This window comes from Bos javanicus, unplaced genomic scaffold, assembly GCF_032452875.1.
Source record: "Bos javanicus breed banteng unplaced genomic scaffold, ARS-OSU_banteng_1.0 tig00004450_1, whole genome shotgun sequence".
Classification (NCBI taxonomy): domain Eukaryota; kingdom Metazoa; phylum Chordata; class Mammalia; order Artiodactyla; family Bovidae; genus Bos; species Bos javanicus.
Window position 1 is genome coordinate 88,494 of NW_026893918.1, and position 23,159 is coordinate 111,652.

Genomic DNA, 23,159 nt, shown 5'->3' on the forward strand with positions numbered 1-23,159 from the left:
TTATGCCGTACAATAGTGTGAATCAGCCATAATTACATACATATATACTGTGCCCCTTTGAGTCTCCCTCTCTTCCCCCCATCCCACCCCTCCAGGTCATCACAGAGCAACAGGCTGGGCTCCCTGTATTAGAGAACAACTTCTTATCAGCTATTTGTTGTACACATGCTGGTGTATATATGTCAATGTTATTCTCTCAGTTCATCCTACCTTGTTCTTCCCTCACTGTATCTGCAATTCTATTCTCCATGTCTGCATCTCCATTCCTTCCCTCAAATAGCTCCATCAGTACTATTTTTCTAGATACTATATAACCACATTACTATATATTGGTTTTCTCTTTTTGACTTACTTCACTCTTGGTAACAGTCTCTAGGTTCATCCAACACACTACACCTAATTCAAATTTGTTCTTTTTTACAGTTGAATAAGATTCCATTATATATTTATACCACAACTTCTTTATCTATTCATCTGTCAGTGGATATCTAGGTTGCTTCCATGTCCTGGCTACTGTAAATAGCACTGCAGTGAACACTGGGGTACATGTGTCCTTTTAAATTATGGTTTTCTCAGGGTAATTGAACAGTAGTGAGATTGCTGGGTCATATGTTTGTTTTAATCCTAGATTTTTAAGGAATCTCCATACCATTCTCCATAGTGTTTGAATCAATTTACATTCCCACCCACAGTGCAAGAAGGTTCCATTTTCCCCACACCCTCTCCAGCATTTTTGTTTGTAGATTTTTTGATGATGGCTATGAATTTAAGTGAGAAATAGACGTAAGGACCTAGATCTGAAAGATAGAGTGCCTGATGAACTATGGAATGGGGTTCGTGACATTGTACAGGAGACAGGGATCAAGACCATCCCCATGGAAAAGAAATGCAAAAAAGCAAAATGGCTGTCCGAGGAGGCCTTACAAATAGCTGTGAAAAGAAGAGTGATGAAAAGCAAAGGAGAAAAGGAAAGATATAAACACCTGAATGCAGAGTTCCAAAGAATAGCAAGAAGAGATAAGAAAGCCTTCTACAGTGATCAATGCAAAGAAATAGAGGAAAACAACAGAATGGGAATGACTAGAGATCTCTTCAAGAAAATCAGAGATACAAAAGGAACATTTCATGCAAAGATGGGCTCAATAAAGGACAGAAATGGTATGGACCTAACAGAAGCAGAAGATATTAAGAAGAGATGGCAAGAATTCACAGAAGAACTGTACAAAAAAGATCTTCATGACCCAGATAATCACGATGGTGTGATCACTGACCTAGAGCCAGACATCCTGGAATGTGAAGTCAAGTGGGCCTTAGAAAGCATCACTATGAACAAAGCTAGTGGAGGTGATGGAATTCCAGTTGAGCTATTCCAAATTCTGAAAGATGATGCTGTGAAAGTGCTGCACTCAATATGCCAGCAAATTTGGAAAACTCAGCAGTGGCCACAGGACTGGAAAAGGTCATTTTTCATTCCAATCCCAAAGAAAGGCAATGCCAAAGAATATTCACACTACTGCACAATTGCACTCATCTCACATGCTAGTAAAGTAATGCTCAAAATTCTCCAAGTCAAGCTTCAGCAATACATGAACCATGAACTTCCATGTGTTCAAGCTCATTTTAGAAAAGGCAGAGGAACCAGAGATCCAATTACCAACATCTGCTGGATCATGGAAAAAGCAAGAGAGTTCCAGAAAAACATCTATTTCTGCTTGATTGACTATGCCAAAGCCTTTAACTGTGTGGATCACAATAAACTGTGGAAAATTCTGAAAGAGATGGGAATACCAGACCACCTGACCTGCCTCTTGAGAAATCTGTATGCAGGTCAGGAAGCAACAGTTAGAACTGGACATGGAACAACAGACTGGTTCCAAGTAGGAAAAGGAGTACGTCAAGGCTGTATATTGCCACCCTGCTTATTTAACTTCTATGCAGAGTACATCATGAGAAACACTGGACTGGAATAAACACAAGTTGGAATCAAGATTGCCGAGAGAAATATCAATAACCTCAGATATGCAGATGACACCACCCTTATGGCAGAAAGTGAAGAGGAACTAAAAAACCTCTTGATGAAAGTGAAAGTGGAGAGTGAAAAAGTTGGCTTAAAGCTCAACATTCAGAAAACTAAGATCATGGCATCTGGTCCCATCACTTCATGGAAAATATATGGGGAAATGGTGGAAACTGGCTGACTTTATTTTTGGGGGCTCCAAAGTCACTGCAGATGGTGATTGCAGCCATGAAATTGAAAGTGCACAGAAAGAAAGTTATGTTATTAAAAGTTATTAAAAGAAAGTTATGACCAACCTAGATAGCATATTAAAAAGCAGAGACATTACTTTCCCAACAAAAGGCTGTCTAGTCAAGGCTGTTTTTCCAGTGGCCATGTATGGATGTGAGAGTTGGACTGTGGAGAAAGCTGAGCACCGAAGAATTGATGCTTTTGAACTGTGGTGTTGGAATAGACTCTTGAGAGTCCCTTGGACTGCAAAGAGATCCAACCAGTCCATTCTAAAGGAAATCTGTCCTAGGTGTTCATTGGAAATCTGTCCTACATGTTCAGCTAAAGCTGAAACTCCAATACTTTGGCCACCTCATGCGAAGAGTTGACTCATTGGGGAAAAAACTGATGCTGGGAGGGATTGGGGGCAGGAGGAGAAGGGGACGACAGAGGATGAGATTTCTGGATGGCATCACTGACTCAATGGACATGAGTTTGAGTGAACTCCAGAAGTTTGTGATGGATTCCTGACTTGCTGTGAATCATGGGGTCACAAAGAGTCGGACACGACTGAGTGACTGAACTGAACTGAAGTGAACTCAATTCTGACCAGTGTGAGTTGATACCTCACTGTAGTTTTGATTTGCATTTATCTAATAATGAGTGATGTTGAGCATCTTTTCATATGTTTATGCTGATAAACATATGAAATCCAATATTCGATAGGATATTAAACAGAATTCTGTGTGCTACACAACAGGGCCTTGTTGTTTATCCATTCCACATGTAATCACAACCCCCGCCCCCTTGGCAACCACAAGTCTGGCCACTACGTCCATGAGTCTGTATCCATTTCATAGATAGGTTCATTTGTGTCGTATTTTAGATTTCATAGATAAGTGATGTCATATGGTATTTATCTTTCTCTGTCTGACTGACTTCTCTAGTGTGATAATTGCTAGTTGCAGCCATGTTGCTGCTAATGGCACAGTTTCATTGTATTTGTGGCAGGATAGTATTCCACTGTGTATATGTACCACATCCTCTTTATCTGTGCCTCTCAGAGACACTTCTTCTTTTTTTCCTCTGTATATAGCATATTTTCTTGTTTATTTGTATGTTCCTTAGAAGTAAGTCTCAGTCATGTCCATCTCTTTGCAACCCCATGGACTATAAAATCCATGGAATTCTCCAGGCCAGAATATTGCGGTGGGTAGCGGTTCACTTCAGGGGATCTCTCCAACCCAGCTATCGAACCCAGGTCTCCCACATTGCAGGCAGATACTTTACTAGCTGAGCCACCAGGGATATTATAATTATTGTTTAAAACTAGATGTTTTAGATAATACTTTGTAACACTCCAGTTATCAGATCCCTCTGCCTTCCAAGGTTATCTGTTTTTAGTTTGCTGCTCTTTGTTTAATAGTTTAACGACATTCCTAGACTAGTTCTGTGTATTGATAATTGCCTGCAGTGTGTGGCCTTTGAGTTCTAGTTTAGGTTCTTGTTTTTATTTTTTAGTTTTAGGTGCCTAGGATCTCATATCTGGTTCAGTATAATCTAGTGGCCAACCAGTGTTTGGCCATAAGATTTCTTTTTTTTTTTTTTATTTATTTTAATTGGAGATTTCCTTAAATGCCTTGCCTGTATGTTTTGCACACTTCCACAAAGGCATCTGTGTGAGAAGCCACATCTTCAGACTTCAGGAAGATTATTTAACAGTATGGGCTTTCACTTCCTGACTGCACAAGCCTCAAGATCAGCCAGAGATGAGAGACTGTTGTCTTCTTTCTCAGGTCTTCACTGAGCATGGGCATATCCTTATGCATCCATGGATTTCTGGGAATATTTCAGAGCTTTTCAAAGTTCCCCATGTCCCTGATTTTCTCCAGTACTTCCTTTTAAATTCACAATCTAGTTGACTCTACCTGAGATCATATCTTTGGGAAACTGGAGATGTGACAGTAATTTGTATTATTTTGGTAATGTCCTAAAGGTGGGCTTTTGTTATGTCCCTCACTAAGATGAGCTGTCACCCACATCCAAAAACCACCAAATCTGGAGACTAAAGAGTTCTCAGGGAGCCAAAATTGAAAAAAATAAATGTACCCCAATGTTCATTGCAGCACTATTTACAATAGCTAGAACATGGAAGCAATCTAGATGTGCATCGACAGATGAATGGACAAAGAAGCTGTGGTACATATACACAGTGGAATATTACTCAGTCATGATAAGGAATGTATTTGAGTCCGTGCTAGTGAGGTGGATGAACCTAGAAACCAATATACAGACTGAAGTAAGTCAGAGGAAACAAAAATCATATATTAACACATATACATGGAATCTAGAAAGGTGGTACCGCTGAACCTATTTTCAGGGCACCAATGGCTTCCCAGAATCTGCCTACCAATAAAGGGGACACGGGTTCAATCCCTGAGTCAGGAAGATCCCCCAGAGAAGGAAACTGCAACCCTTTCCAGTATTCTTGCCTTCTAAATTGCATGGACAGAGGAGCGTGGCGGGCTACAGTCCAGAGCATCACAAACAGTCAGACATGACTGAGTGACTAAACAGCAGTCGGGACACAGATACAGAGAACAGACTTATGGATGGTGTTGGGGGGAAGGAGGTGAGGATGGAATGTATGTAGAGTGCAACATGGAAATATATACATTACCATATGTAAAATAGATAGTCAGTGGGAACTGGCTGTGTGGCTCAGGGATCTCAAATCGGGGATCTGTAACAACCTAGAGGGGTGGGATATGGTGGGAGAGAGATTCAAGAGGGAAGGGTCTTAGGTATACCTATGGCTGTGTCAACTACAAATCGGCACTTAACAAGAGCATTGCTAATAGCTGAACAACAAAGGCATTTGCCATCTGCCTCTATGGAGATGGAACCCCATGCTGCTATAGTGTTGACCTTCAACAATCCCTGAGGGAGTTTAGGGTGGAGTGAGGCACTCTGTGCTCCAGGGAATCTGGTGGGACAGGTCTTTAGATAGATGGATGATTTTAGGAACAGATTTTATGATGTCAATCCTTGCATCTCCTCATTTAGTGCTTCTCATCTAGAGAAGCACTAAATCCCTTCATGGTGACATCCTCATGACTAACAAAAGCCTTTTGTAAAATGAGTTTTTCATGGCATTGAACTCCCCCTTCACCACAACCTTATATATTGACTTTCCCCCACTGCTGCTTTGGAGCCGTCTCTCACAACTGTCTGAGATGCTGCCCCTCCCCAGGCTGCAGTCCTCATTTTGCCCTAAATAAAACTAACTCACAACTCTCAAGATAAACACCCTTTTTTTTTTAGTCAACAGCTGATTCATGTTGATATATGACAAAAACTAACACAATATTGTAAAGCAATTATCCTTCAATTAAAAATAAATTTAGTTATTTTTAAAAAGAGTTCCCAGGGAGTTAAAGAGTCAGAAAAAGATATTGACTGTGCTCTGGGTATAATATGATGCTTTTAATGAAGCTCCAAAAACAGTCACACATCTTTACTGCCTGCAATGCTATTAGCTTTTGGCTGCTGCACCACTTAGCTGGGGAGAGATGGAACGGAAATAGTTCAAAGGGAAATATCGCAGACTTTTTTCCCCCATCTTATTGAGGTTCCACAGTTTCTCTTGGATCAACAACTTTCAGTTTGTTCTGTGGCCTTGGATAATTGCCAAAGTTTTGAAATGGTTGGTTTTAGTTGTTTTGCTTGTATTTTGGTTGTTTTAGGCGTCCAAGTTTACCAAGGTCTTTAGTCTCCTGTTCAGGAAGTCATTCTCCCAGAACATGCACGCTTAAACATACCATGCTGCTAAAGTGATGTTTATCTGTGTCAACTGAGCTCTCTCCAGGAATCCTTGAACACTTCAGTTTTCTCAAACTTAATGCAGTGAAGTGTACTTCATTCTTCTCAATGGCTGCTATATTTTCCTGAAATGTCCCACCATGCTCTCTGTTGTTCTAGAATGTCTCACTCTCTAGTTTACAGTAATGTAAGACTTAAAAGATGCTTACTCCTTGGAAGGAAAGTTATGTCCAACATAGACAGCATATTCATAAGCAGAGACATTACTTTGCCACCAAAGGTCCATCTAGTCAAGGCTATGGTTTTTCCTGTGGTCATGTATGGATATGAGAGTTGGACTGTGAAGAAGGCTGAGCGCCAAAGAATTGATGCTTTGGAACTGTGGTGTTGGAGAAGACTCCTGAGAGTCCCTTGGACTGCAAGGAGATCCAATCAGTCCATTCTGAAGGAGATCAGCCCTGGGATTTCTTTGGAAGGAATGAAGCTAAAGCTGAAACTCCAGTATTTTGGCCACCTCATGCAAAGAGTTGACTCATTGGAAAAGACTCTGATGCTGGGGGGGATTGGGGGCAGAAGGAGAAGGGGACGACAGAGGCTGAGATGGCTGGATGGCATCACTGATTCGATGGACATGAGTCTGAGTGAACTCCGGGAGTTGGTGATGGACAGAAAGGCCTGGCATGCTGCGATTCATGGGGTCGCAAAGAGTCAGACACGACTGAGCGACTGAACTGAACTGAACTGAACTGAAGACCAACAGTGATTTCTATCTGTAAAACCTTGAGCAATAGACTTCATTTCTCTATGCTTCAGTTTCTAATCAGTTACTCGATAAGAGAATTTCTGCTTTTCACTGTTGTTAAAATTAAAATGAATAACTCAACAAGAAAAGACAAATAACTCAATTTAACAATGGACACAGCCTTTGGGAGTTAGAAGAGGAGAAAGTCCTAAGACCTCATAAGACCCTCCCCTGCCAAGCCATGACTCTCCACCCACATTCACCACACAAACTATCCCAGGATGGGTTCACTCTCCAGGCTCATATTAGGAACAGCCTCTCACTCCAGACTTGAAAGTGCTGGAACCTGAGACAAATTAACCCGTTAGTCTCTGTGGACATGCTCATTTTTTTCAATTTATTTATTTTAAATGAAACAAATATTAATATTTTAAAGATAAAAGGTACAATTCAAAAAGACAGTAGACATCATAAACCATTAAACACCTTATCAACAAAGAACAAAGACACATAAAGCAAGAATCAAAAGAAATATGAAGAAAAAGAAAAAATATATATAGTGAGGCATATTAATATTTCTCAGAATATTTTATCAACTGCATAAAACAATAATAGAGGAGCATCTTGAATGATGTCTTAAAATTTTAAATAATTTCATAATTTGTATGGAAATACAAAAAACCTCGACTAGCCAAAGCTATCTTGAGAAAGAAGAATGGAACTGGAAGAATCAACCTGCCTGACTTCAGGCTCTACTACAAAGCCACAGTCATCAAGACAGTATGGTACTGGCCCAAAGACAGAAATATAGATCAATGGAACAAAATAGAAAGCCCAGAGATAAATCCACGCACATATGGACACCTTATCTTTGACAAAGGAGGCACGAATAGACAATGAATTAAAGACAATTTCTTTAACAAGTGGTGCTGAGAAAACTGGTCAACCACTTGTAAAAGAATGAAACTAGAGCACTTTCTAACACCATACACAAAAATAAACTCAAAATGGATTAAAGATCTAAACGTAAGACCAGAAACTATAAAACTCCTCGAGGAGAACATAGGCAAAACACTCTCCGACATGCATCACAGCAGGATCCTATATGACCCATGTCCCAGAATATTGGAAATAAAAGCAAAAATAAACAAATGGGACCTAATTAAACTTAAAAGCTTCTGCACAACAAAGGAAACTATAAGCAAGGTGAAAAGACAGACTTCAAAATGGGAGAAAATAATAGCAAATGAAGCAACTGACAAACAACTAATCTCAAAAATATACAGGCAACTCCTACAGCTCAATTCCAAAACAATAAATGACCCAATCAAAAAATGGGCCAAAGAACTAAATAGACATTTCTCCAAAGAACACATACAGATGGCTAACAAACACAGGAAAAGATGCTCAACATCACTCATTATCAGAGAAATGCAAATCAAAGCCACTATGAGGTACTATTTCACTCCAGTCAGAATGGCTGTGATCCAAAAGTCTACAAGTAATAAATGCTGGACATGGTGTGGAGAAAAGGGAACACTCTTACACTGTTGGTGGGAATGCAAACTAGTACAGCCACTATGGAGAACAGTGTGGAGATTCTTTTAAAAACTGGAAATAGAACTGCCTTATGATCAGCAATCCCACTTCTGGGCATACACACTGAGGAAACCAGAATTGAAAGAGACACGTGTACCCCAATGTTCATCGCAGCACTGTTTATACTAGCCAGGACATGGAAGCAACCTAGATTTCCATCGGCAGATGCATGGATAAGAAAGCAGTGGTACATACACACAATGGAGTATTACTCAGCCATTAAAAAGAAGACATTTGAATCAGTTCTAATGAGGTGGATGAAACTGGAGCCTATTATACATAATGAAGTAAGCCAGAAAGAAAAACACCAATACAGTATACTAACACATATATATGGAATTTAGAAAGATGGTAACAATAACCCTGTATACGAAAAGAGACACTGATGTATAGAACAGTGTTTTGGACTCTGTGGGAGAGGGAGAAGGTGGGATGATTTGGGAGAATGGCATTGGAATATATATAATATCATATATGAAACGACTCGCCAGTCCAGATTCAATGCACGATACTGGATGCTTGGGGCTGGTGCAATGGAACGACCCAGAGGGATGGTGTAGGAAGGGAGGAGGGAGGTGGGTTCAGGATGGGGAACACATGTATACCTGTGGTGGATTCATTTCGATATATGGCAAAACCAATACATTTAAATAATTCAGTTCAGTTCAGTTCAGTTGCTCAGTCATGTCTGACTCTTTGCGACCCCATGAACCACAGCACGCCAGGCCTCCCTGTCCATCACCAGCTCCAGAGTCCACCCAAACAGTTGTCCATCGAGACGATGATGCCATCCAACCATCTCATCCTCTATCGTCCCCTTCTCCTCCTACCCTCAATCTTCCCCAGCATCAGGGTCTTTTCCAATGAGTCAGCTCTTCACATCACGTGGCCAAAGTATTGGAGTTTCAGCTTCAACATCAGTCCTTCTGATGAACACCCAGGACTGATCTCCTTTAGAATGGACTGGTTGGATCTCCCTCCAGTCCAAGGGACTCTCAACAGTCGTCTCCAACACCACAGTTCATAAGCATCAATTATTCGGCGCTCTAAAGTTTTCTTTATAGTCCAACTCTCATATCCATACATGACCACTGGAAAAACCATAGCCTTGTCTAGATGGACCTTTGTTGGCAAAGTAATGTCTCTGCTTTTCAATATGCTATCTAGGTTGGTCATAACTTTCCTTCCAAGGAGTAAGCATCTTTTAATTTCATTGCTGCAATCACCATCTGCAGTGATTTTGGAGCCCCAAAAAATAAAGTCTGACACTGTTTCCACTGTTTCCCCTGTTTCCCCATCTATCTACCATGAAGTGATGGGACCAGATGCCATGATCTTCGTTTTCTGAATGTTGAGCTTTAAGCCAACTTTTTCACTCTCCTCTTTCACTTTCATCAAGAGGCTCTTTAGTTCCTCTTCACTTTCTGCCATAAGGGTGGTGTCATCTGCATATCGGAGGTTATTGATATTTCTCCCGACAATCTTGATTCCAGCTTGTGCTTCATGTAGCCCAGCATTTCTCATGATGTACTCTGCATATAAGTTAAATAAGCAGGATGACAATATACAGCCTTGACATACCCCTTTTCCTATTTGGAACCAGTCTGTTGTTCCATGGCCAGTTCTAACTGTTGCTTCCTAATCTATACAGGTTTCTCAAGAGGCAGGTCAGGTGGTCTTGTATTCCCATCTCTTTCAGAATTTTCCACAGTTTCCTATGATCCACACAGTCAAAGACATTGGTGTAGTCAATAAAGCAGAAATAGATGTTTTTCTGGAACTCTCTTGCTTTTTCCATGATCCAGCAGATGTTGGCAATTTGGTCTCTGGTTCCTCTGCCTTCTCGAAAACCAGCTTGAACATCTGGAAGTTCACAGTTCACATATTGCTGAAGCCTGGCTTGGACAATTTTGAGCATTACTTTACTAGCATGTGAGATGAGTGCAATTGCGCAGTAGTGTGAGCATTCTTTGGCATTGCCTTTCTTTGGGATTGGAATGAAAACTGACCTTTTCCAGTCCTGTGGCCACTGCTCAGTTTTCCAAATTTGCTGGCATATTGAGTGTAGCATTTTCATAGCATCATCTTTCAGAATTTGGAATAGCTCAACTGGAACTCCATCACCTCCACTGGCTTTGTTCATAGTGATGCTTTCTAAGGCCCACTTGACTTCACAATCCAGGATATCTAGCTCTAGGTGAGTGATCACACCATCGTGACTATCTTGGTCATGAAGATCTTTTTTGTACAGTTCTTCTGTGTATTCTTGCCACCTCTTCTTAATATCTTTTGCTTCTGTTAGGTCCATACCATTTCTGTCCTTTACTGAGCCCATCTTTGCATGAAATGTTCCCTTGGTATCTCTAATTTTCTTGAAGATATATCTAGTCTTTCCCATTTTATTGTTTCCCTCTATTTCTTTGTATTGATCACTGAGGAAGGCTTTCTTATCTCTCCTTGCTATTCTTTGGAAATCTGCATTCAGATTCTTATACCTTTCCTTTTCTCCTTTGCTTTTCGTTTCCCGTCTTTTCACAGCTATTTGTAAGGCCTCTTCAGGCAGCCATTTTGCTTTTTTGCATTTCTTTTTCTTGAGTATGGTCTTGATTCCTGTCTCCTGTACAATATCACGAACCTACGTCCATGTTCATCAGGCACTCTATCAGATCTAGTCCCTTAAATCTATTTCTCACTTCCACTGTATAGTCATAAGGGATTTGATTTAGGTCATACCTGATTGGTCTACTGGTTTTCTTCACTTTCTTCAATTTCAGTCTGAATTTGGCAATAAGGAGTTCATGATCCCAGCCATAGTCAGCTCCCAGTCTTGTTTTTGCTGACTGTATAGAGCTTCCCCATCTTTGGCTGCAATGAATGTAATCAATCTGATTTCAGTGTCGACCTTCATATTTAATGCATTTATATTAATCATATGCTACACAAATATGTTTAAAAGTTTGAATCTTATATGCTTTTCTTAGATGTCCATAGGACATTTAGAAAAACTGGCAAAAGGATGAACATTACTAAATTACAAAAGTAGAATTCATTTGTGTGTGTGTGATTCAGTTATACATGTACACATATAATATTTTTTAATTATTTTCTGTTATAGGTCATTATACAAAATATTGACTACAGTTCCCTGTGCTATACAGTAAACTTTTGTTTCTTGTTGCATATCCATTTTTTTAATTAGAAATCTAGCATTCTATTCACACTAAGTCAAGCAAGTGGAATCAAAATGTCATAAAATTTTTAGTTAGGCAAAAATTAATGTTTTTGAAAATATATATTACACATGTTATTTGTATATATGTATACTAAACCTTTTGAACTACACTTGATAAAGGCTTGAGAAAGAATGTCAAAAAAAATAAGAGATGAAGAAATTGGAAAACATAAACTAAATGAAATGGGAGCCATGAATATGAAATAGAAAAAGTGAAGCAAACGAGATAAAAGTAAAAGGTCCAGTTGTTTTTAAATGTGGCTGCTCATTAGAAACATATCTGGAGCTCTGGCAAAAAAAAAAAAAAAAGGAAATTCAATACTTGGGCACTTGTATTTTCCAAATATTCCAAGATGATTCTGATATACATATGGACTTTAAAAAGTGTATGTCCATATGTATATCAGAATCATCTTGGAATATTTGGAAAATACAAGGATGGGGAACACGTGTATACCCATGGTGGATTCATGTTGATGTATGGCAAAACCAAAACAATATTGTAAATTTAAAAAATAAAATAAATTAAAAAAAATTTTAAGTGATTACAGATTTTTTAATAAATGCTATTTTGGGTGATATCAAATTCTATAATTTTTTTGTTGACGATTCATGATACAATAATACTAAGTAAGTAATAGTTCAGTTCAGTTCAGTTCAGTCGCTCAGTCATGACTGACTCTGCACAACTTCAGGCTTCCTGTCCATCATCAACCCCTGGAGCTTGCTCAAATTCATGTCCATTGAGTCAGTGATGCCATTCAACTGTCTCATCCTCTGTCTTCCCCTTCTCTTCCTGCCTTCAATCTTTCCAAGCATCAGGGTCTTGGAAAGACACCAATGAGTCAGTTTTTCGCATCAGGTGGCCAAAGTATTGGAGTTTCAGCTTCAGCATCAGTCCTTCCAATGAATATTCAGCACTGATTTCCTTTAGGATGGACTCGTTGGATCTCCTTGCTGTCCAAGGGACTCTCAAGAGTCTTCTCCAACACCACAGTACAAAAGCATCAGTTCTTTGGGGCTCAGCTTTCTTTATGGTCCAACACTCACATCTACACATGACTACTGAAAAAGCATAGCTTTGACTAGAGGGACCTTTGTCGGCAAAGTAATGTCTCTGTTTTTTAATATGCTCTCTAGGTTGGTCATAGCTTTTCTTCCAAGGAGCAAGTGTCTTTTAATTTCATGGGTGCAGTCACGTTTGGCAGTGATTTTTGAACCCTAGAAAATAAAGTCTGTCACTGTATCCACTGTTTTCCCACCTATTTGCAGTGAAGTGCTGGAACCAGATGCCATGATCTTAGTTTTTGAATGTTGTGTTTTAAGTCAGCTTTTCTCTCTCCTTTTTCACTTTCATCAAGAGGCTCTTTAGCTCCCCTTTGCTTTCTGCCCTAAGGGTGGTGTCACCTGCATATCTGAGGTTAATGATAATTTTCCCTGCAGTCTTGAATCCATCTTGTGTTTCATCCTGCCTGGCATTTCACTAGATGTACTCTGCATATAAGTTAAATAAGCAAGGTGACAATGTTCAGCCTTAAAATACTCCTTTCCCAACTTGGAACCAGTCAGTTGTACTATGTCTGGTTCTAACTGTTGCTTCTTGACCTGCATACAGATTTTTCAGGAAGCAGGTAAGGTGGTCTGATAATCCCCTCTCTTTAAGAATTTTCCACAGTTTGTGTTGATCCACACAGTCAAAGGCTTTAGTGTAGTTAATGAAACAGAAGTAGATGTTTCTCTGGAATTTTCTTGCTTTTTCTATGATCCAACAGGTGTTGGCAATTTAATAGTTACAGAAGGGAACACGATTAATCTAACAATATAAAATAATTACATAAAACTTGGGGGGTCAAGCAGAGTGATGTGGTAAGTGGAAGTATATACCTGGACATGTTTTCATCTGCTCAGCCAGTCTATATCTTTTGGTTGGTGCACTTAATCCATTTACATTTAAGATAATTATCGATATATATGATCCTATTACCATTTTTGTAATTGTTTTGGGTGCATTTTCTGTATGTAGGGCTTTTCCTTTTCTGTTTCCTGCCTAGAGAAGTTGCTTTACCATTTGTTGTATAGCTGGTTTGGTGGTACTGAATCCTCTTAACTTTAGTTGTCTGGAAAGCAATTGACTTCATCAAATCTGAAGGAGAGTCTTGCTGGGTAGAGTATTCTTGGTTATAGATTCCTCTCTTTCATCACTCTGAATACATCATACCATTTGCTTCTGGCTTGTAGAGTTTCTGTTGAGAAATCAGCTGATAGCCTAATGGGAGTTCCCTTGTATGTCATTTGCTATTTTTCCCTTGTTGCTTTTAATATTTTATCTCTGTCTTTAATTTTTGCCAATCTGATTACCACATGTCTCAGCTCAGTGTGTTCCTCCTTGGGTTTATCCTGCCTGGGACTCAATGTGCTTCTTGACTTGGTTGACTATTTTCTTTCCCATGTTAGGGAAGTTTTCAGCTAATACTTTCTCAGGTTGCTTATCTCTCTCTTCTCCTTCTGGGACCCCTATAATGTGAATGATCATGTGTTTAATGTCCCAGAGGTCTCTTAGGCTGCCTGCATTTCTTTTCATTCTTTCTTCTATATTCTGTTCTATGGCAGTTATTTCTACCATTCTGTCCTCCAGGTCATTTATTCGTGCTTCTGCCTCATATTCTGTTATGGATTCCTTCTAGGGTATTATTCATCTCTGATTCTTTGTTCTTTAGTTCTTGTAGGTCTTTGGTAAACATTTCTTGTATCTTCTCAATCTTTGCCTCCATACTTTTCCCAAGATCCTGAATCATATTCATTATCATTATTCTGAACACTTTTTGTGGAATGTTGCCTACATCTACATCATTTAGCTGTTTTTCTGGGGGTTTATAGTATCCCTTCCTCTGAGATGTAACTTTCTGCTTTTTCATGCTGATTAACTTTCTGTGGTGTGGCTTTGTTTTGGTTGCTGTGGGATTGTGGTTCTTCTTGCGTCTTCTCTTTGTGTAAGCTTCCTAATGGCAGGGACTGGTGGTTGGAAAACCTGGGTCATGCTTTGGTGGGCAGGGCTTTACTCAATAAAGCTTTAATCCAATTATCTGCTGATGGATGGGGTTGCACTTCCTCTCTGGTAGTTTTTTGGCCGAGGTGACCCAACCCTCAGGTCTATGGGCTCTATGGTCACGTTAACTTCTCCAAGAGGGTTTACACCAAAGGAGACATTCCCAGACAGCTGCTGCCAGTCCCCTCTGTCCCTGTGATGAGCCCCTGCTGACCCCTCCACAGGATACCCTCCAACATTGCAGGTAGTTTTGGTTCAGTTTCCTGTGGAGTCACTGCTCTTTTCCTTTGACTCTTGGTGCATGCAAGGTTTTGTTTGTGCCCTCCAAGAGTAGAGTCTCTGTTTCCCCCAGTTCTGTGGAAGCCTTGTCATCAAATCCCACTAGCCTTCCCAGTAAGGTTCCCTGAGAATTCCCAGTTCCTTTGTTGGGCCCCCAGGCTAGAAGCCTGACGTGCGGTTCCAAACCTTCACAATGGTGGGTGATCTTCTTTTGTATTATTGTTCTCCAGGTTGTGGGTTACCTACCCAGTGTGTATAGGATTTGATTTTATCGTGATTGTGCCCCTCCTACCATCTCCTGCCATTTCTTCTTTATCTTTGGGCATGGAGTATCTTTCTTTGGTAGATTCCAGCATCCTCCTGTCTGTGGCTGTTCAACAGCTAGTTGTGATTTTGGTGCTTTTGCAGGAGGAGATGAGCAGAATCCTTCTACTCCTCCATCTTGAACCAGAAACCCTGGGCATGCTCCCTTTCACTTGTAGGTCTCTTCTTGGTTGTGACTCAGAAAGGCCAAGTCCTCTTTCTGTTTGACTCCAGGTCTGTCTCTTCAATTTTTCTGCCTGTTTGCTAGTTATGACCCTCTCCTCAATCTGGTTAAGTATTCATGTCAAGTATTGTTCTTCTGAAAACAGGATTTCTGTCTCTAATACCAAGTTCAACAGTGATTCCTTGCCTGCTTGCTTAGTCACTAAGATGTATCCAACTCTTTGCAACCCCATGGACTGTAGTCTTCCAGGCTCCTCTGTACATGGATTTCCCAGGCAAGAATACTGGAATGGGTTGGCATACCCAGGGAATCTGCCTGACCGTGGGTCAAACCTGAGTCGCTTGCATCTCCTGCATTGGAAAGCAGATTCTTTACCACTCGCCACCATTCCCCAAAAAAGGACACTAATTTTGAATAAAGATTTCTCCAAAGATAAGTAAATGACAATAAGTGCATGAAAAGATGTTCAACATCATTAGTCATTAGGAAAATACAAATCAAAACCCACAAAAGGACACATCACTTCATACTCATTCACTTAAATGATTAAAGGAAATAAAGACTGACAATTAAAAAAATTAAAAGTTATGGAACAATTAGAACCCTCATATATTGCTTGTTGAGATGAAATTAGTGCCACCACTTGTAGAAAACAATTTCTCAAAAGTTTTGATATGTAGGTACCAAATGACCCAGCAATTCCATTCTTAGGTATATATCCTAAACACATGAAAATCCACACAAAAAATTACATCAGTGTTCATTGCAGCATTATTCAGAATACCCAAAGCCTGAGAATGACATAAATGTCCATCAGCTGATGAAGGCATACCAAAGTGTAGCATAGCCACATAATAGAATATTATTCAGCTATGAAGAAAGACTAAAAATGAGTTTTCAGCCATAAAACCATGTTGCAACATGAAAGAACCTTGAAAACATTAAGTGAAAGAATCTAGTCACAGAAGACCACATACTGTATGATTCCATTTATGTGAGTATCCTGAACAAGCAGATCCATAGTGACAGAAAGTTGATTAATGGTAGCCGGGGGCTAGGATCAGGGTTGGGATGCATGGAAGTGGGAATGAGGATTTCCTCATGCTATTGTGAATGCAGTTTCTGTTTGACAAGTTGAAAGTGTTCTGAAGTTAGACTATGGTGATGGTTGCACAACTCTGTGACTATCCAAAGATCACTCAACTGTACAGTTTTAATGGGTAAGTTTCATTGGATGTGAAATCATATCTCAATAAAACCATTTAAAAAAAAAAAAGCAGTGGATGAGTTTTACAGCAGATAAAAAATTAAATTGAATAATGCAAGAAAGGCTCTTAAAACTATGTTAGGTTCAGAAGACTCTCAAAAACGAACACATTTACAGACTTCCCTGCTTCAACCCTGATTATCTCAGGAACATCTACTCATTGGTCTTCTTTCTACTGAAACATGATTTCTCTGGGAATCTTCCGTAACCATTCTATTTCCTTAGACCCAAAACTGAGCATTACATTCAAAGATACATTGTCATAACCTCCCTTTTTTATCATTAAATTGTGTATCTCCTGCCAATATGGAATTTACATGTATAGTCTCTTTACCACTTTATTATCAGAGACAATCACAGAATCTGTCAAAAAAGAGACACTCAATACTTCTTGAATAACGAGTGAATTATATAATTATTATAGATCCCTAAGGATAAATGCATTTTTTTAATTTTTTAAGGGAGTCACGTTTTAAATATGTTTTTTCTTTTTTTATTATTTTTTTATATATTTTACTTTATTTTTTAATCTTAAAATATTGTATTGGTTTTGCAATATACCAACATGAATCTGCCACAGGTATACACGTGCTCCCCATCCTGAACCCTCCTCCCTCCTCCCTCCCCATACCATCCCTCTGGGTCGTCCCAGTGCACCAGCCCCAAACATCCAGTATCGTGCATCAAACCTGGATTGGCAACTCGTTTCATATATGGTATTATACATGTTTCAATGCCATTCTCCCAAATCATCCCACCTTCTCCCTCTCCCACAGAGTCCAAAAGACTGTTCTATACATCAGTGTCTCTTTTGTTGTCTTGTATACAGGGTTATTCTTACCATCTTTCTAAATTCCGTATATATGCCTTAGTATACTGTATTGGTGTTTTTCTTTCTGGCTTACTTCACTCTGTATAACAGGCTCCAGTTTCATCCACCTACTTACAACTGTTTCAAATGTATTCTTTTTAATGGCTGAGTAATACTCCATTATGTATATGTACCACTGCTTTCTTATCCATTCATCTGCTGATGGACATCTAGGTTGCTTCCATGTCTTGGCTATTATAAACAGTGCTGCGATGAACATTGGGGTACACGTGTCTCTTTCCCTTTTGGTTTCCTCGCTGTGTATGCCCAGTAGTGGGATTGCTGGCTCATAAGGCAGTTCTATTTCCAGTTTTTTAAGGAATCTCCACACTGTTTTCCATAGTGGCTGTACTAGTTTGCACTCCCACCAACAGTGTAAGAGGGTTCCCTTTTCTCCACACCCTCTCCAGCATTTATTACTTGTAGACTTTTGGATCACAGCCATTCTGACTGGTGTGAAACGGTACCTCATAGTGGTTTTGATTTGCATTTCTCTGATAATGAGTGATGTTGAGCATCTTTTCATGTGTTTGTTAGCCATCTGTATGTGTTCTTTGGAGAAATGTCTATTTAGTTCTTTGGCCCATTTTTTGATTGGGTCATTTATTGTTTTGGAATTGAGCTGTAGGAGTTGCTTGTATATTTTTGAGATTAGTTGTTTGTCAGTTGCTTCATTTGCTATTATTTTCTCCCATGCTGAAGGCTGTCTTTTCACCTTACTTATAGTTTCCTTTGTTGTGCAGAAGCTTTTAAGTTGAATTAGATCCCATTTGTTTCTTTTTGCTTTTATTTCCAATATTCTGGGAGGTAGGTCATTGAGGATCCTGCTGTAATGTATGTCAGAGAGTGTTTTGCCTGTGTTCTCCTCTAGGAGTTTTATAGTTTCTGGTCCTGCGTTTAGATCTTTAATCTATTTTGAGTTTATTTTTGTGTATGGTGCTAGAAAGTGTTCTAGTTTCATTCTTTTACAAGTTAAAGATCATACACCATGACCAAGTGGGCTTTATCCCAGGGATGCAAGGATTCTTCAATATCCACAAATCAATCAATGTAATACACCACATTAACAAATTGAAAAATAAAAACCATATGATTATCTCAATAGATGCGGAGAAAGCTTTTGACAAAATTCAACATCCATTTATGATAAGAACTCTCCAGAAAGCAGGAATAGAAGGAACATACCTCAACATAATAAAAGCTATATATGACAAACCCACAGCAAACATTATCCTCAATGGTGAAAAATTGAAAGCATTTCCTCTAAAGTCAGGAACAAGACAAGGGTGCCCACTCTCACCATTACTATTCAACATAGTTTTGGAAGTTTTGGCCACAGCAATCAGAGCAGAAAAAGAAATAAAAGGAATCCAAATTGGCAAAGAAGAAGTAAATCTCTCACTATTTGCAGATGACATGATCCTCTACATAGAAAACCCTAAAGACTCCACCATAAAATTACTAGAACTAATCAATGACTATAGTAAAATTGCAGGATATAAAATCAACACACAGAAATCCCTTGCATTCCTATACACTAATAATGACAAAATAGAAAGAGAAATTAAGGAAACAATTCCATTCACCATTGCAACGAAAAGAATAAAATACTTAGGTATATCTACCTAAAGAAAATAAAGACCTATATATATAAAACTATAAAACACTCGGAGAAGGCAATGGCACCCCACTGCAGCACTCTCACCTGGAAAATCCCATGGACGGAGGAGCCTGGTGGGCCACAGTCCATGGGGTCGCTAAGAGTCAGACAAGACTCAGCGACTTCACTTTCACTTTTCACTTTCATGCATTGGAGAAGGAAATGGCAACCCACTCCAGTGTTCTTGCCTGGAGAATCCCAGGGCCAGGGGAGCCTCATGGGCTGCTGTCTATGGGGTCACACAGAGTCGGACATGAATGAAGCGACTCAGCAGCAGCATAAAACACTGGTGAAAGAAATCAAAGAGGACACTAATAGATGGAAAAATATACCATGTTCATGGATTGGAAGAATCAATATAGTGAAAATGAGTACACTACCCAAAGCAATTTATAGATTCAATGCAATCCCTATCAAGCTACCAACGGTATTCTTCACAGAGCTAGAAAAAATAATTTCATAATTTGTATGGAAATACAAAAAACCTCAAATAGCCAAAGCAATCTTGAGAAAGAAGAATGGAACGGGAGGAATCAACCTGCCTGACTTCAGGCTCTACTACAAAGCCACAGTCATCAAGACAGTATGGTATTGGCACAAAGACAGAAATATTGATCAATGGAACAAAATAGAAAGCCCAGAGATAAATCCACGCACCTAGGGACACCTTATCTTTGACAAAGGAGGCAGGAATATACAATGGATTAAAGACAATCTCTTTAACAAGTGGTGCTGGGAAAACTGGTCAACCACTTGTTTAAAAAATGAAACTAAATATCTGTTTTTAATTGGAGGATAATTGCCTTGCAGTGTCCTATTTGTTTCTGCCATACACCAATGTGAATCACCCGTAAATATGCATATATTTCCCCTTCTTGATACTCCCTCCCACCCACCCATCCCCATCCTATGACTCTAGGTTGTCACAGGCATTGGGTTGAGTTCCCTGTGTTATGCAACAATATCCCACTAACTATTTTACACATGGTAATGTATACGTTTCAATGCTGCTCTCAGTTCACCCACATTCTCCCCTCATTGTGTCTGCAAGTCTGTTCTCTATGTCTGTGTCTCTGTTTCTGATCTACAAATAAATTCACCAGTACCATTTTTCTAGATTCCATATATATGCACTCATATGCAATGCAAATTCATTTTTAAATTAATTTTCATTGGAATATAGTTGACTAACAATGTTGTGTTAGTTTTTACTGTACAGCAAAGTGAATCAATTATCCATATACATATATTCAGCCCCTTTTCAGATTCTTTTTGCATATAGGTCATTACAAAGTATTGAGTACAGTACCCTGAGCTCTACAGTAGGTCCTTGTTACTTATCTGTTTTAAATATGGTAGCATGTATATGTCAATCCTAGTCACTCAATTTATTCCCCCCTTTCCCCTTTGGTAACTATAAGCTTGTTTTCTACATCTGCGACGTTATTTCTGTTTTGTAAATAGGCCCATTTATATACTTTTTTTAAGATACTGCATATAAGCAATATCATATGATATTTGTCTTTCTCTATCTGACTTACTTCACTCAGTATGACAATCTCTAGGTCCATTCATGTCACTGCAGATGGCATTATTTAGTTCCTTCTGACTGAGTAATATTCCACCGTAAATATGTACCACATCTTCTTGACCACAAATGCATTTTTTATTCTCTCCCTTCTCAGCTGCTGGCTCCACTCAGAAAAGGGATTTAAATGGGGTTTCCTTGGACCAGTCTGTGCCATCTTCTCTGTGAGTGATGATATCAAAGCATCTTTAATACTCAGCTAAGCATCATTTAAAGAGAACAAAAAGTGGGGGGCATGGGTTGGTGACAGAGGTGACAAGAACAGGAGTGTTCCTGGGTTATCATGGGTTTGGTTGCATTTTCTAAGACCATTCTTAAAACACACTAATATGGTTAAAAATAGAAACTACTTAAGTGCGGAAATGATGTTGGACAGGCTGGACAGGGACTGAAATTTTACTCAATAAATCTTTTCTGGTTTCCTGAAGGTCAATTTAGCTTTCTTTCTGATGACCCTTTGGATTTTGAAAAGAAAACTCTGTTCCCTCAATAGTGAGGTGTCCACCCTCCAGAACACGAGGTAAGATGGAGAAGAGACTGACAGCCCTGCAGATGTGTGGTTGCAAAAGTGAAGGCATGTGCCTGAACAGGTCCTTGTGTCCATTCTCAGGTTTTCTAAGGAAAGCCAGAGTAAAATGAATGGAGGTGTCCTAAGGCAGCAAGTTCAGACCCAGTGGTGTTCTCTATCCATCTCTAATTCCAGTTTGTGACCTTGTGACTCCCTCAGCAACATTCTCTGGACTTTGTCAGCAGTCCTATGACAAATGTGCAGAGAACAATTATGTTCCTATGAAGCACTTAGAGGAATATGTGACCACTTCCACAGTCTAGTACACTTTCACACCCCACATTTCAAGCTCGTTCTCACCTCTCTCCCACTCCTCTTCCTGGTAAAAATCCCAGTGAACATTAAATCTTCTAAGAGGTTTAGGAAGACTTTTGTTCCAGGAAATCTTGTGCATATCTGAGGCTCTTCCTTTTGCATTTCTACCATTATCTTTTCTAAATTATGCGTCTTACTGTTTTGTTGTATTAGTCATTTGAGTAGATCATGAGCTTTATGAAAATAGATATCTCACCTTTGTGATGTTTAATGCCCAGGACCCAACACAGAGTGTGATGCATGGTACTTCCTCAGGAACATTGGTTGAATGAAATTAGGTATCTCCACAGAGGATCATAAAGATTTTGCAACTTATGAAGTGTCGCTTCCCTTTCCATCCAAATCAAAATGTCATTCTAGACCTCAGTGGCATTTCTATTGTGGAGCATCATTGACAACAAAGAAAAAAAAACAATCACAACCCAGTCTGAGAATTCATTACCAACAGGGAAAGGAAGGAGCATCCATGAGTGAAGATGAGAATGGCTCTGGTTGTATCAGAAACTTACTTTCTCCTCCTACTCAGGATGCTGACATTTAAAGCCACAGCTCAGCTCTTCATCTTGGGATGCACGTGGTTTCTGGGAATTCTGCAGGTGGGACCGGCTGCCCGCGTCATGGCCTACCTCTTCACCATCATCAACAGCCTGCAGGGCGTCTTCATCTTCCTGGTGTACTGCCTCCTCAGCCAGCAGGTACCACTGTCTTGACTCCCTGTCAGGACTCATCCCACCCTCACTCCTCTCAGGTGAGCTGACTCAGAGCATGCTTTGCAGGTCCGTGAGCAATACAGGAAGTGGTTGAAAAGAATCAGGAAAACCAAAGCCGAGTCTGAGAAGTACACGCTCTCCAGCAGGACCATGTCTGAAGGTTGCAAACACAGTGAGGTAAGATCATGAACTGCCCCCAGAGCACTTCACTAACCAATTCATTGATTAGCACATGCCTAGCACACTGGACAGCTGCGTATGAGCTGTTGCTATCTCTTTGGTGCACAGATAAGTACATAATCTACATAATAGGATGGCTTACCCTTTGTTTACTGTTTGACTCATGCTCAAGTGGCATTGGTGGTAAAAAATCTGCCTGTCAATGCAGAAGATGCCAGATACCTGGGTTTGAACCCTGAGTCAGGAAGATCCCCTAGGTAGAAAATGGCAATGAACTCCAGTATTCTTGCCCGGAAAATTCCATGGACAAAGGAGCCTGGCAGGTACAGTCCATTGGGTTGCACGCAATCGGACACTACTGAGCATGCACGCGTATGCGCGTGCACACACACACAAACACACTAACCATTAGCAGTGGTCTCAGTTTGTTTACAAAATGTATTTCACTTGTATTCCTTTGGGGAACTGTGTCCATCTTGACTCATATCAGTATTCTTATTGAAAACTTACTATGTGCCATGCATGGTCAACTAAATAAGCAACTATCAATGATCTGAAATGGTGAG

At 39.7% G+C, this 23,159-nt stretch overlaps 1 protein-coding gene across 1 annotated transcript in view; it reads left to right on the top strand.

Annotated features, from left to right (window-relative positions):
* LOC133244032 (adhesion G protein-coupled receptor E2-like) overlaps window positions 1-23,159 on the top strand; it is a 65,960-nt gene that overhangs the window by 29,003 nt on the left and 13,798 nt on the right. Inside the window, exons 14-17 of the mRNA XM_061410701.1 lie at window positions 20,918-20,984; window positions 21,249-21,340; window positions 22,230-22,398; window positions 22,480-22,590. Coding sequence (XP_061266685.1) covers window positions 20,918-20,984; window positions 21,249-21,340; window positions 22,230-22,398; window positions 22,480-22,590 — 439 coding nt within the window. The remainder of the gene's footprint in view (window positions 1-20,917; window positions 20,985-21,248; window positions 21,341-22,229; window positions 22,399-22,479; window positions 22,591-23,159) is intronic.